The sequence below is a fragment of the Nannospalax galili genome, unplaced genomic scaffold (assembly GCF_000622305.1).
Source record: "Nannospalax galili isolate Female #2095 unplaced genomic scaffold, S.galili_v1.0 scaffold118, whole genome shotgun sequence".
NCBI classification, from domain to species: Eukaryota; Metazoa; Chordata; class Mammalia; order Rodentia; family Spalacidae; genus Nannospalax; species Nannospalax galili.
Window position 1 is genome coordinate 1,314,127 of NW_008340856.1, and position 14,871 is coordinate 1,328,997.

The following is a 14,871-nucleotide window of genomic DNA, read 5'->3' on the forward strand; positions in this document are numbered from 1 at the left end:
TTTCTTTAAGGCTTTGGACTGCCGTAGCATCTTGTATTTCTTTACTTTCTCTAAAGCTTCCTTCTCCCAGCCATGTGGCTGCCAGTCAGTCACGTATCTGACTCCCATGCCAGTTGTAAACCTGCAGGCTCCATGGCTTCCTTTCCTTCTCCCTCCATCCTCCTCCTCAGGGCAGCTGCCAAGATCACCAGTTCGCCTACCCTGAGGATTTTTCTTTAAAATTCTAATAAAATTGTAAAGGCTTAAATCTTGTACGAAGGACTTTACCTTTATCCCATCTCCTCCCAGTTAGGGTGGCACTCCCTAAATTGTGCTGTCCCTGGTAAATAGATTCAGCTGAGTCGAACTTTCTGAGTCTGAGTGGTCCTTCCTGGTGGTTCCAAACTCTGTAAGACTTGTACCTCCACCTCCAGGGGATACACCACCTTCTGACTTCTACAGATACCCACACGTGGCATATATTCACATAGACACACACAAATAAAAAAAATGTTTACCATCATTATGGAGACTTGGACTTTTTCTATTAAACACTAAGGAATACAATTACAATTAATTCATACAAATCTGATCTTGACAGTTTGATAAAAGAAACTTCTGTATGAGGCCAATTAGAATGAGATTATTAGTGTGAACAGCGTCATTCCTCAGGCTACATTTAGAGGGATTCCCGGCCCAGGATGAAGCCTTGGGGTGCTACCACTACATACTGTACAGGATAGAAAAATACACCTGTAAGATCATGAAAAAGAATGGGTTGGGACTGTGGCTCAGGTAGAGTGCTAGCAACAGTGAGGCCTCAGGCTTGAAACAATGTGGTAATTTCCTTTAATCCCAGCACATGGGAGGCAGAGGCAGGAAGAGGATCACTGGAAGTTTGAGGCCAGCCTTGTCTATATGTCTATATTGGGAGTTCTAGATCAGCCAGAGTTACAAAGTAAGACCCAGTCTCACAGGAAAAAAAAAAGAGGCAGGGCAGGGGATGAGGGGATGGGGGAGAGGAAGAGGGAATCTCTGGAAAGCAGTGTCAGGAATTCGCCTACAAAGCCTTGCGAGGTAAGCTGGAGCAACACGTCTACTGCTCGTTTCATACCCTTCTGTTGCATTTCGACTTCCCTTCCTTAGTAGTATGTTTTTTTTTGCAGGGGGTCTTTTTGAGACAGGGTCTCCCTGTAGCCCCAACTGGCCTTGAACTCAGAGTATCTGCCTACCTCTGCCTCTTGAGAGCTGAGATTATTACCTTATTAACAGAACCATGCTTTTTGGTCTGGCTGAAACAATCCAGCCTTAGCTTTATAAGCAGTACTCAACAGAAAAGCCTTCTGTATTACATTCCACTTCACATCTTTACTGTCAAGGTCCAAGGGCTGAGAAACCTCAGGCTCCCTTCCCATTTCTTTCCTTTTCTGTTCCTTTCCATTTCTAAATACAACCAAACTTGGTGGATGCTTCAGGTCACTGCTATATTTCCTGAGTTCTTTCTTCTTCTCCACATACACTAATTCCACTGGTGATCTCACCCAGCCCCACGGCTCTGAAGATACTATCCGACACCAACTCCAACATTTCTATCTCCAGACAAGACCCAGTCCTGACTTCCAGACATAGCATACTACAGCTGCCCTCCGTAGGTCTCCTTGGTGTTGAGTAGACATCAAGTTTCAGCATATCCAAAAATTTTCTTTCCCCCAAACCTGCCCTATTCACAGTCTTCCAAATCTCAGTTGACGGCATGTCCAGGCTTCTAGGTGCCCAGTCTGACTCATAATATAATGCCAGTTACCTAAAAACAAAGGTAGTCCTGGGTATTAGGGTTAAAAATACCATCAAAATGTTTTCCTGAAATATGCCTAAAGTTAATTCATTCTAAGTCTAGGATTTGGATAATGACACTTTATTTTTTTTAATGTCATTTTTTTTGCAAGCTAAAAATCAGACTCAGCCTCATATATTCCCAGGGATCCATGCCAAGTCTTGTAATCTTTAGCAGAATGATATCCCAGTACCAGGTGCCAGCAACAGGGTTATAAACTCTTAAGTACTAACCACTTATCTACAGCTTTTACTATAAAAGCAGCCAAAGTCCAATCATTAAAGGTCTGATACACAGACCTTCTTGATCTACAAAGGACAGAATGACCTCAATTTTGTGCAGGACAATCGACTGGGAAACTAGAGGAAGTCTTTATATTTTGAAAACCTACTTTGTGGTTTAAAAATTCCCAGTTGCTGTCAATAAGAGTGTAAAAAATACTACAGACAGACCCACAAATATTTGATTTTACCAGAACATGAAGGTAGAGGTAAATGTAAGGAATGAGATACTTAAGACATTTTAAAAATAAATTACTTAGTAGTAAGAAATTAGACATAATGCTTTCTTCCATATACTACAAAAACAAACTGATGACGATGACTCTTTAAAAGAAATGTTCAACTCTACAGAGGTTAATACTTTCCACTACAGAATCACTTGCTTCCCAGACAATCAACCTTATTATTCTTGCATGATGCAAACTCATGTGGAAAAACTTGTCAAGCTTTGCCAAGGCCAGGAGATGAAGAACAGAACATGCCCTAATTAGCTAACTGTAAAGCTCAGTGAGCATTTTTGGGATGGACCCATACAATCTGGCCATTGTTTACCAAACACTGCAAATTGTAGACTCCCTCAGCCCTCAGCCATAGTTCCAGCTTAATGTCTTAAAGAGGGTGCATCGTGACTTCTTTCAAGGCAGAGGTGACTGCTAGTCATCAAAGTCTGGAATGTCATCATAGGAGTAACCCCGGTAGCCTTTAGATGCATAGTAGGCAATTCGCAAATGGTAAAATCCGGGCAGGAACACCAAAATGCCAATAATGAGAACAGGAACGGCTCGGTCTGCCCCCTGGTGGCAAAAGGACAACATTAGTGGGCTAGAAATACATGTTAGCTTCTCTGTTCCCCATTATAAACTGTGAACTCCTCTTTATTATCCTTTCAGTGTTGGGGGTTGAACCAAGGTCCTGGGCATGTTAGGCAACAACTACACTCCTAACACACTCCTCATTAAAGGAAAACTATCCATTTTATCCACAAATGTTTGGCTTATTTCCTTCTGTTGTTTTTTTCAAGGATTTTTTTTGTGTGTATGTGTGTACCTGGGTCCATGTGTGCAGTGTATACATACATGTTTGTGTTTACACGTGTATATATATATATGTATGTATGTGTGTGTGTGTGTGTGTCTGTGTGTAGGCCAGGGGTCGACATCAGCTGTCTTCCTCATGGCTCTCCACCTTATTTTTGTTTGAGACAGGGTCTCCCTATAGTCCCAGTTGGCCTGGAACTCTGTGGACCAGGCTGGCCTCAATTTCACAGAGATCCACCTGCTTCTGCCTCCTGAGTGCTGGGATTTAAGGCATACCACTATGCCCAGACCTCCATTTCATCTTTTTGAGACACGATTTGTACTAGCTCCCTTTTTATGTGGGTGCTGGGAATCAGAACTGTGTTTGAGCTCGCATGGCAAGCACTTTACTGACTTAGCAATTTCCTGAGTACCAGTCTCAAGTTCTTAGTGTAAACACAGTTTGTCCTGTTTACAATAATCATTTGTCAGTATTATTAAAAATCCCTCATATATCTAAGCTGTAATGGTATGTAACATTCCCCTGAAATGGATGTCTCACAATTTTACTTAACTATGACAGGGCTGGAGAGATGATCAGTGGTTAAGGACCCAGGTTCAAATCCCAGCACCACATGGCAGCTAACAACTGTCCCTAACCCCAGTTGCAGGGGATCCGACACCTTCTTCTGATCTCCGAGGGCACTGCATGGCATGGGTGCACTTACCTACATGCAGGCAATACACTCATACACATAAAAATAAAAATTTTACTGAACTACTGTTCCCCCACCCCCACCCTGCCTCAGGCCAGGTATTAGACACTTTGATTTTTGCTTCTTTTAATTGTATAAAACATTACCATGAACTGCATTTTTCCTGATGTATATTAAGAGAATGGAGGTGAATTTTGGTCAGAATTGGTTCAGGATAACTTAAGACACAGTATACATGGGCATAGCCCAAGACAAAGAACCACTAATCACTACGCTCAGTAGGAACTCTTACCAAACCAACATAAGAAGGAACTGTCTTATAAGGCTCTGTGGCCACAAACTTGTACCCCAAAAACTGGATGGTATGTCCATACTGCTGCAAAATAACAATGGCATGGGGCTCCAGCTCCAGTCTCCTACTAATCAGGACACCTGAAGCCAGGTGCACCTACACCATTCACAACTATGATGGTAGGCTAATTTCTGCTATTTCAGAAGCCATGTTTACCTACCTGCCACCACCTACTTTGTAAGATTTAGGAGACATTTGCCATACTAGACAGGAACACAGAAACAACAGTGCTCTGATTCGCATTTGAAAGGTCTCACAACACATCTCACACTAGCTTACCCCTTTGCTGACGTAGCCTGACAGCAGGAGGGAGCCAATAATAATCAGAAAGGCACCAATCAAAAACAGCACAGTGGCAAGTGCAATGGCCTTATAGGGGATCTTAGGTGGGCTTTTCTTAAACTAGAAGAGAAATAAAAACAAAAAAGACAAAAAAATAACATTAGGAAAATACCACTTGAGAATAATTAAAATTAAGAAGCAAAGTGGATGCTTCAGGTGTCTTAAATCATGTCCACAAACCAGTGTGGCTCTGGGACAGAAAGCAAAGGGACAGTAGATAAAGTTCTAACGACTTCACAGACCACTCACTATATCTGAAGAAACCCTTTAGAAAACAACAACAGAGATGACTTTGTAGTCATCTGTTGGTTAGACGTTTATTTATTAAGTGCATGGCATGGGCATGGATGCTTGTAGTAACCTGCAGGGATTTAAGAGTGAGCACTACACTATGGAGAAGCGACTTCTGGCACTGAAAAATCACCTTAGCATACAATTATGAACAATTATGAAAGCATGGCATTATGAACAAGTTCAACTCAAGGTTAAGATTCAGAGATAAGGGGTGATTAGGATAGAAATATATTATATACAGGTATGAGAATGTAAAAAGAAACCCATTATTATGTGCAATTAATATATGCTAATAAAAACATTAAAAAAAGATTCAGAGACAAACTTTCCAAGGTTTGGCTCATGACTGGATCTCAGCTGTCTGGAAGCTCCCCAGATCTATTTTTACTTCTTCAAATATGAGTCCAGAGAGTATAAAAAACAACTTATTTATATTTACAAGGATGGATTTGTGCCTGCTGCTTCCTTGGCTCAAACTCCATCTAGAATATTCTATCCTAAGGGGAAGTGGCCAAAGGAGATGCTATCCCACTTTATGGTCAGGATAGGACACAAAATTTATAATTATTCTCCATTTTACTTCTTGCTTGCTATAAAGAGTATCTTTAATAAAATGGATCTCATGGCACCAGGAAAGAAGGAAGATTCCCACAATTTGCTGGCTTTAGCAGTTAGTTTTCCCTTAAAAGATAAACTGATGGGGGCTCAGTGGATAAGAGCACCGACTGTCCTTGCAGAGGACCTGGGTTCAGTTCCCAATACCTACACGGTGGCTAACAATGGTCCATATGTCCATAACTCCAGTTCCAAAGGATCCAATGCCTTCTTTTGACCTCTGAAGGCACTGCAGGATATGTGTGCACCTACCTACATACAGGCAATACACTAATACACATAAGAATCAAATAATGTATTTTTAAAAAAAGATGAACTGACTTTAACTAAAGTAAATAAACACAATCCTTAAAACAAAATCTGATTTTCTGGATAAATTTTCTAAAAATCTGCAACTACAGGGCTCTGCCCTTACAACTAAAAACTGGAAATGGACAATTCTGAAATTTGTTAGAAAATGCCCTGCCAAGGTCTCCTTCTTCAAACTAGGGCCGAAAGGGTCTGAGGGATGAGCCTAGTTCTCACTGCTCCTGAGAACCTACAGGGGTGTTGAGCCAAAGTTCCACCTGGGAAAGTTCCTGCTAACTCAACAGAAATACAGCCAGGCAGCTTTCTCATTTTCTTTCTGTGTTTACCTGAAGGTCAATGTAGCCATCATCTGTGCTGGAAAGCCTTGAATATTTTACTTTACTACTGGGGATTCCAGTAGCCAGGTTGGTACGAGATGGCATCATAACACGCCGACACAGCTAGTCTGAAAGAAAAAGACTGTTATTGTCTGTAGGTGACAGTAGTGTACTGTAGTCAAGGATGTCAGATATACACTGGAGTTCTTGGCTGCCGTGGCATATTGAATGCATGTGGCAACTTGGGCTTCATTACATTCCTTGAATGGACCTAAGGAAAACACCTTCATTAGTTATCTGGCTTGTCTTCACTGAACAACAGTGGAGACATCATGCAAAGACTCAAACTCCTTTACTTTACCATCAATGTTCCTTGCCTAATTTTTTCAAAGACACAGAGAACAGGTGAGTGAAGGCTTCAATCCAGGTATACCTGACACACCGTCCACGGTCTCGACCACTCCGAAGTGCCTGCTCTTGCCTCTCCTTGAGAGCAGATAATGATTTTTCTTGTTAGGAAAGGAAGACAGGAGGAGGAATGGCATACACTAACACCAGCAACTCGCCCATTTCTCCTTGATGTGACATCATCCTCAATGCAAATGATCTATGGCATGACTTCTTGGTTACTATCATCACACCAGACACTTCAAATACACCTGCCTCTCTGCCCCACCCCAAGCACTGAAACAAATCATTTCACTTTCCACACAGTGTAGCTTGCTGAAAAACAAAAAAAAAACCCAACAGAATAAAAATGTTTTATTCAAAATATTCAAAGTAGACAGCAATAGTGAAATCATGGCCATTTTGTCCAGTTTAAGATTTTCTTATTTTTTCTTTTTTTTTTTTTTGTTCTTTTTGAAATAGGGTCTCCCTGTAGCTCCAGCTGCCTGGAACTCACTCTGTAGACCAGGCTGGCCTCAAACTCAGAGGATCTGCCTGCCTCTGCCTCATGAGTGCTGGGATTAAAGGTGTGCGCCACCACATCCAGATTAAGATTTTTAAAACATTAGCATTTAAAATTTTTTGAATTTGAAGGCCAGGCACCTTCAATCCCAACACTTGGGAGGCAGAGAGGCAGGTGGATCTCTGTGAGATGGAGACCAGCCTGGTCTAAAGTTATAAACCAGAAGGGACTCCAGGGTGACCAGGTCTCACAAATAATTTGAGTGTGGCACTGTGGTACACCACTGTAATCCCAGCTACTTGGGAGGCTAAGGTGTGAATATGTTGAGTTGGAGGCCAGTCTGGGCAATATAGTGAGACGAGGGGCTTTCTCCTACCTCAAGTGAAATTTGTATATCTTTTCTTCATAAAACCAACAAGTTTTGTGAACAAAACAGACTATTCAAATTGCAAAGACATCTGAACTCTAAATGTAAAAGCGTATCTTTAAGGAGAAAAGTATTTCAAAGGGGGCAACATAAAACAAAGCTTAGGCTTCTCTGGTGTGATATTTTGTAAATCATTCCCGTCATCTTGATGGTAATGGCAAGAAGTATTTAATGATTTGGTGAGATGCCCGACACTGCTTATTAAAACTGACCTAAAGTAACTAGCATTATGCAAGGTCTGGTGCTAAATGTGCCTCTCTTGTGGTTCAGGAGTCGAGTCCTGAAAACAGAGTAATGCGATTCCATAAGCCCAGGTTTTTCATGTTGTGATCCCGATGACAAGATTAATTTTTCAGACCTGAAGGTTTGAACTACCAACCAATGGTAGTTTTGAGGCCATCAAAGCACAATTGATTTGTATTAGCCTGTTACAAAAAGTTACGCGCTTTGCCATTACTTTTTATGAACTCGCTTCAGAAAAAAAAGAGAAAGCTGCATAACGCGAACTAGAAGGGGGACTCATGCTTTTTTCTGGCAAAGAAAACGAATTCTAGAGGGGAAAATTCACACCGTAAACGGACAACTTTTCAAACAGCCAAGCTTCCAGCAGGCCTGCCCGACCCCGCCGTATCCCCACTCCTTCCCGGGCACCGGAGTCTGCATATCCCTGCGCGCCTCTACGTACGCGATCTTCCGGCGGCTCCCGGATGCCGCCACCAAGGTCAGGACGGACGCAAACACTAACTAGGAGCCAGCCGCTGCGGGCTGAGACCTCGGGGCTTCCGGGAGCGCCCGCGACCCACCCGGCTCTCCGTTAGCGGATGCTCCAGCGGACGCCGGGAAGGAGCTGCTCGCTCGATGAACCCAGCACCCGCCCACCGCCGGAAGTGGCGTGTTGGATGGAGCGCACCGGAAGTGTCCCCACCAGGAAGCCACGTCGTCACGCCCAGCTTCCTGAACGTGTATCTAGAACGGTGCCGCGGGCAGGTGCCTAGCGAAGCTTCCGGTCTTGGGATTCCCACGGGGGCAGGCGGGAAGTACTTAGGGTCCCGCCCATCTGGGTTACAGTTGAGCCCCAGGCAAGGTTGTTGGGTGGCTCCTACCCAGAGTCCCTGGCAAGCTACCAACCACTACCCAAGGCCCTCTGAGGTAGTCAGCATCCACTACTGCATTCTCTCCAGGAGCCCCACATTCTTGTGACTGCCTTTATTTCCTGGTTATTAGGCCTTGCCCAGGTAGGAGGCCTGCCCAGAGGACACACATTTACAGCATTTTTGAAAGTTCGTTTATTCCATTTCACATAAAATAAATTGGATGAATTCTAACACATGCATCATTCTGGAACCAGGACGTCTTGATAAAACATTTTCATCACCCAAGTTCCACTGGCCTTTCAAACAATCTCCTTCACCACTTGATGGCACAAAGCAATGAATAGCAGCTACTGGATATGAACTCTAACCTCCAGCAACTTCCTAGAACTCAGTTCAAGCAGAAGAAACCAGTGACCTGCCAAACACAAACACTGGAAAAACAGACCATAAGTATCTTGGGCGCTGGTGAGATAGCTCAATGATTAAAGTGCTTCCCAGTGTGGCCTGCTTATAAGTCCTTCAGAGACTAGCCTTCTGGGAAGCTCTGGGTTTGAACCCGTCTCAGTAAGGCAGCAGATGAAAGTAGATGCCCTTTATCAACCTACGTGTATCCACACACAAAATACGGGAATGGGAAAGTAATTTGGACTAGCAAGGAGACTCAGAGTAAAGATGCTTGCTGCCAAACCTAAGCATCTGTTTGATCACTGGAACCTTACTGGCTAGGAGTACTAACTCCTAAAGGTTGTCCTGAACTCCACAGCATGGCCATTTTACTTGCTTAGCTCCAACATCCACAAAATTTAAGCCATCTTTCACTTTTCAGTTTTTGAGACGGCCTCCATATGTAGCCTAGGCTACCTCTGCCTCCCAAGTGCTATGACTAAAGGAGTGTCCCCACCATGCCCAGCCTGTCTGAAGAGCCAAGTCTCAAAGTTACATAGTCATTATAGAGAAATTTTTGTACAACTAAACTCCGGGTCCCATCACATCTCTCAAGGCTTTTAAGGCTTGTAAAATGAATACACAGGATTTTTTTTCTAATCTCCCATAAACTCAAATTACAGTATCAAGTAAGTCTGACAATGAATTTTCCAGTCACCTATTACACACAAAATACTTTTTATTGCCATCCTCATAATGCTGCTCTAAACCGGAGGGGGTAGACATACCATTTACATGAAAAAGGCAACTTCCACTGAAAATTCAGTATGCAATTGACAAAAGTCATGGTTCAAATGAGGGCAAAGTGCTATGACTTGAAATTCAGTTAACTTTATTTAAATTGAAAAACATTTCTGAAAACTGCACTTAGCAAAGTCCCTTTTGTTTTATATATATAAAAAAAATATATATATATATATATAAACACCTTAAGTATTTCTAAGGCTGAAATACATGTTAAGACCAGTTTTGACTTTGGATTTTATTCTTTAAACAAATTGCAGAGAATGGAGAGAAAAAATAGGTTATTTACAGAAGATATCTACATATGTACTCAGGCACAAATTTGGTGAAAGACAGACTTCAGAACGTTCTGGCATCTGAAAAGCAGTTCTCAAAGGCTGTGTCTCAGATTCTATCCAGGCTTAAGATCCTTCTTCATCTTCAATCTTGGGAGCCAAATAGTACTTTAAATGTCCCATGTCAGCAATTTTATATTCTACAACTGAAAGACAGGAAACATTCATCACTGAGGAGTCCTACATAACTCTCCATTACAAAACAATATTCAAACATATTATCTTACCAAGGGGCACATCTGCAGACATACTGAGTGTTACTGTAGGAGACAGCGGAGTGGCTTTTGTAAAAAAGTTCAGGTACCTCAGTGCAAAAGTTAGCTGAACTGGCTCATTCATCTCTATGGTAACCTATAGGAGAAAACAGATTCATTACACAGAAAAACACTAAGAAAGTCACTCTTTGTTCGTGACATACATTTAAAAACAAAAAGCCTTTATTGGTCTCTTTGGAGGGTATGATGAGAAAACTCTGAAGACTAATAAAACAAATGAAAATTTGGCTGCCTTTCCTATATAAACCACACCGTACCCCAGGCAATCAAATGATACAGGAAAGCTGTTCATAATGAAAACCTAATAAATACAGCAGCTACTAAATAAAGGAATGCAAATTTGGAAACATCATCAAGCATCTAGAGCTGTAGCCACCAGTTTACAGGCAATGCACAATACAGGAACAAGTTAATTGAGAGCGATGAAACTGACAAAATGCAGACTGTAAATAGTAGAGGACAAAACAGCTAACTTCTTTCACTAATGTATGGAGAGAGAAAAAATAAACTGAATGGGATGTAGCTCACTGGTAAAGTCCTGGGGTCAATCTCCAAGCACTGCAAACTACCCCTAACCCAAAGAAAACAAGAGTAACAGGTTGGATGAAAGGTGAGGAGCATGCTAACTCATTTCATTCCATCAGTATCAACTCTATTCATGGGTTAAATGCTTGAAATTTAAATAAAGCTGAGTTGACAGGGAGTGGAAATATAGTTTAGGAGACAGATAAAGAATCAGCTCCATCCCAACACTCAGGAGGCAAAGGCAAGCGGATCTTTGTAGCCTGGTCTACATAGTGAGTTCCAGGACAGCTGGGGCTACAAGGAGACCCTGTCTCAAAAAGACAAAACAAAAACGGAATCAGCCCGTAGGCTGTGTGTAACAAACATATCCGCCCACACATACCCTTCAGTTATACCTTCATTTTTTGGATCTATTTTAATTTTGTGTTTTGCCAGGAGAGGATATATTGGATTCCCTGAGACGATTGTTAGCTACAATGTGGGTGGGTGGCTAGGAACCAAATCCAGGTCCTCAGCAAAAGTAGCCAGTGCTCCTGACTGCAGAGCCATTTCTCTAGCCCCACCATTCATTTTAACTTCACAATACATTATATTTACAGTAAGCACTTTGTGGTTAAGTACTCTGAATGTTACTATATTTATTCCTGAAAATCCTTAGTTTAAACATTTGACTGCAATTTACAAGTTTAACTGGTGCTCAAGCTAGCAGGCAAAGCTTTTTAAAATATGGCAGAATTATAAAGAATACTTTATTTCAGGAAAACCTTGATTTAGGGATATTTGGAATTAGAGGTCTGTTATCTTTTGGTTAAATGATGGCTCTCCAGGCCTTCCATCCCTTTTCTGAGTTAGGTTCTTGCTATGTAACCCAGGTTGGCTTTCAACTCACCATCCTGCTGCAGTCTCCTGAGTACCAAGATTACAATAGGTGTGAGCCACCACCTCTCTAGCACTTATCCAAGTTTTTACATACCAGTCAATAGCACTTAATGCAATTCTAAGTTGCATAGAATTTGAGATCTTGGTTAAGTACATCTTCATTTACATTTGAGTCTGTCCTTTGTGAATCAGTCTAAGCAGACACTTTTAACCTTGCTCAGTCTGCTCTTCCACCATTAAAAAGGGTTAGCAATCTGACCTACAACACAGAAAGCTCAAGAGGATCCTAACACTTTCACCCTTAAGCAGATCCTTCTGTTGAGTTGCCAATCCTCACATACTTGTCAAAAGTAGTTATCTACAGTGAGACAGACAGTTGGCTTCCCAGTCCCATCCTTAGAGGTGTATGTGGGGGCCGGATGTGGTGGGTCACATCTACATTCTCAGCCGTTTAGAGGCTGAGATAGGAGTATTGCCACAAGTTGGAAATCAGCCTGTGCCATGGAGCTTCAAAAAACCAAGAGCACATGAGGTTTATCAACAAACCCATTGTTTTCTGGCTAGGAAAACCCCTCGCTCAACTTGTACTCTCTTCAGATATTCTAAATTTGATGACACTTCTCTTGACTTACAGCTTCTTCCTCTTTATCAACATTACTCGTCTGTGACAACTTAATGTTTCCATTTCCAAGTTCTCCACTTGCAGAAAACTTCACCCCATCTTTTGCACAGGATATGACAACAGCATCTCCAATGTGACTAAGGTCTCGGCATATACGGGCAAATTCACCAGAAGGCATTTTTACTACACAGCTATACTCCTGTTCCTGTTATAAAAAAGAAAAAATGTATTCTGCATTTAAAACACAAAAATACTTCCCCTTTGACCCTAATAGACCTAACCTTAAAAAACAAACAGGCCAGCGTGGGGGCACACCCCTTTAATCCCAGCACTTGGGAGGCAGAGGCAGGCAGATCTCTGTGAGTTCGAGGCCAGCCTGGTCTACAAAGCGAGTTCCAGGTCAGCTGGGGCTACAGGGAGACCCTGTCTCAAAAAAGACCAAAAAACAAACAAACAAATCCGAAAGCATTCCAAGAAAAAAAACTAACAGTGGGGAGCTGCATGAAGGGATAATACATTTGGCAACAAGGAACTCAACCAATTATCAATTTAGACTACTGTGGTTTATTCAAATGGCCATTTAGCATTCCAATTTTAAAATCCCACTTTGGAACATGCACCAGTGATGTCAGGGTTGTGTATAATACATTATCAGAAGGATACTCACTGGAATCCCAAGTTGTTCAACATCTAAATCCATCAACTTCATTTCATAGTCTGAAACTTTCTCTTGATCTACCAAAAGAAAGCAAATGTTACTGAAACGTGTTCATAGCTATGCTGCAAACTTTATAGCCATCACAATTCCAATAAAATTCCCAGTTTTGAGAATAACACTGCACTTTAATTTTCTGTAATATAATAGTTTAAAGGGTGTAACTTACTTGGTGCTTCAAAAACTAGGGCCAAGGTATCTGCATTATCTTCAGCCCTTAGTGTAATGATGTCTTCATTGCCGGCACACTTTAGTATTTTGGACATGCTAGACATAAGACATAGGACTTAACATCAAGAGGTGTTCAACATCTAGATTTCTAAAGGCAATTACAAGGAACTACCATTTCACATCGTCTGAGGAACTGGTGGGGAGGCTAATGGTACCCTCTGGAGGGAGGTCTGTATGGGGCCAACCATTTTGTGATGCAAAACGGCAGTATTTAAAAACACTGGATCAGTGTTTCGCCTTCGGGCATAGAGACTATGTTCTGAATTCCAAATCCCTTCAGGGGGTACAGGAAATCAGGCATCGATGATCATAAAAAAAGACCTAAGAAGCGTATTAAAACTCGAAGTATGAGGAAACAGCTTGGTAACTGTGTTGTGCTAGGTCTAGCTAGGTGCAAGGTGGCCTCACCCTCCAGAGTGTAGGGTTACAGGCGCGCGCTACAACGCCCGGCTTTATCGTAAGCCTTTTGAACTTATACAGGTGGTACTAATCCCAATAGTGGTCGGAGGGTTAAAAGCAACTACTATTAATTTTTTCCACAAATCCATGGTCTTAAACTGGTAGGTGCGACGCTGGAATAAAAGACCAGAAAATCCGTTGCCCAACTCTGGTGACAGTGCCATATTCCAATTAGAACATGTTATAAGGCGGAAAGCCAACCAGAACCAACGTCTGCCACCAAAAGTGGCTGGCCGTCAATGAGCCAAAAGCTCCGAAGAAGGAAGAAGTCATTTTCCCGCCACCACCCGCTTTGTGACTTTGGCGCGGAAACTGCCGGTTCGCGGGGCCTCTAGCGCGGGCTTTTCGGAACCGCGCTTTCCACTGGGCCCCGCCCCCAGAGCCGCAAGCCAATCAGAAGGCGCGGGTGGCCCACGCCAGCCAACGAGGGCCGGGTCGGAGGCACTCCCGCCAAGGCCGCGGCTGGCTCCGCGCCACGGCGCCCGTAGCCTGCTCACCTAGTGAGGTTGACGCCCATGGCCAGGTTGCGGTCGCAGCGGTACGTGTCGAAGCCCTCGGAACGCAGGGTGAGCTGCACCAGCGAGACGTGCGACGAGTCCATGCTCTGCAGATTCACGCCGCTCGAGCTGATGTCCCAGCAGGCCTCGTTGATGAGGTCTTTGAGCGCCTCCAGCACCTTCTTCAGGATAGAGCCCTGGACCAGGCGCGCTTCGAACATGGTGGCGGAGTGCGACGACGGGCTCGAGACGGTCTGGGAGTGAAGCCTGGCCGGCGTGGGGCGCCCGGGTCGTGGGAAGATAGTGGTGGTGAAGACGAGAGACGAGACCACCCCAGCACGCTGCGCTGCGACGGTTTAATGCTGCCGGGTCCGCAGTCGCGCGCTTCCCTGTGCGCCCGGGCAGCAACGTCACCACGCTGCTTCGCCCGCCTCCCGGCGGAGAGGCTCCGGGACCAATCACATGCACGCCCTGCGCTGGGCCCGCCCCGCCAGTCTCTGTGGGCGGGGTCGCAGGAGGACGCGTGCGTGTGGGGGGCCCGACCGGGAGCTGCAGGCGCCTACTGCGTGTGCGCCGCGGTGGTCCTCATCCGGGGCTCGGCCGAGGCTGTCATCCAGGCCCAGCTTTCAGGCGCCTCCCCACGAGCGACGCGGGAACAG

General features: G+C 43.6%; 2 protein-coding genes across 5 annotated transcripts; both read right to left on the reverse strand.

Annotated features, from left to right (window-relative positions):
• Window positions 1–502: 502 nt before the first annotated feature.
• Window positions 503–8,290, reverse strand: Tmem230 (transmembrane protein 230). Of its 4 annotated transcripts, none has more exons than XM_008835901.3 (4): window positions 8,196–8,290; window positions 6,065–6,183; window positions 4,458–4,580; window positions 503–2,888 (listed from the first exon to the last, which is right to left on the reverse strand). In XM_008835901.3, the coding sequence occupies exons 2-4, from the start codon at window positions 6,161–6,163 to the stop codon at window positions 2,748–2,750; spliced, it is 363 nt and encodes a 120-aa protein (XP_008834123.1). In that variant the 5' UTR covers window positions 6,164–6,183; window positions 8,196–8,290; the 3' UTR covers window positions 503–2,747. The 4 variants fall into 4 exon arrangements, with proteins under 4 accessions (XP_008834123.1, XP_008834122.1, XP_029420714.1 ...); XM_008835900.3 differs by having other exon boundaries at window positions 8,078–8,287; XM_029564854.1 differs by having other exon boundaries at window positions 8,009–8,287.
• A 1,105-nt stretch (window positions 8,291–9,395) lies between these two features.
• On the reverse strand, window positions 9,396–14,584 carry Pcna (proliferating cell nuclear antigen). Its single transcript, XM_008835902.3, has 6 exons — window positions 14,213–14,584; window positions 13,195–13,292; window positions 12,978–13,045; window positions 12,321–12,515; window positions 10,237–10,360; window positions 9,396–10,155 (listed from the first exon to the last, which is right to left on the reverse strand). Exons 1-6 carry the CDS (start codon window positions 14,431–14,433, stop codon window positions 10,076–10,078), a joined length of 786 nt encoding a protein of 261 aa, XP_008834124.1. The 5' UTR covers window positions 14,434–14,584; the 3' UTR covers window positions 9,396–10,075.
• Between the last annotated feature and the right edge of the window lie 287 nt (window positions 14,585–14,871).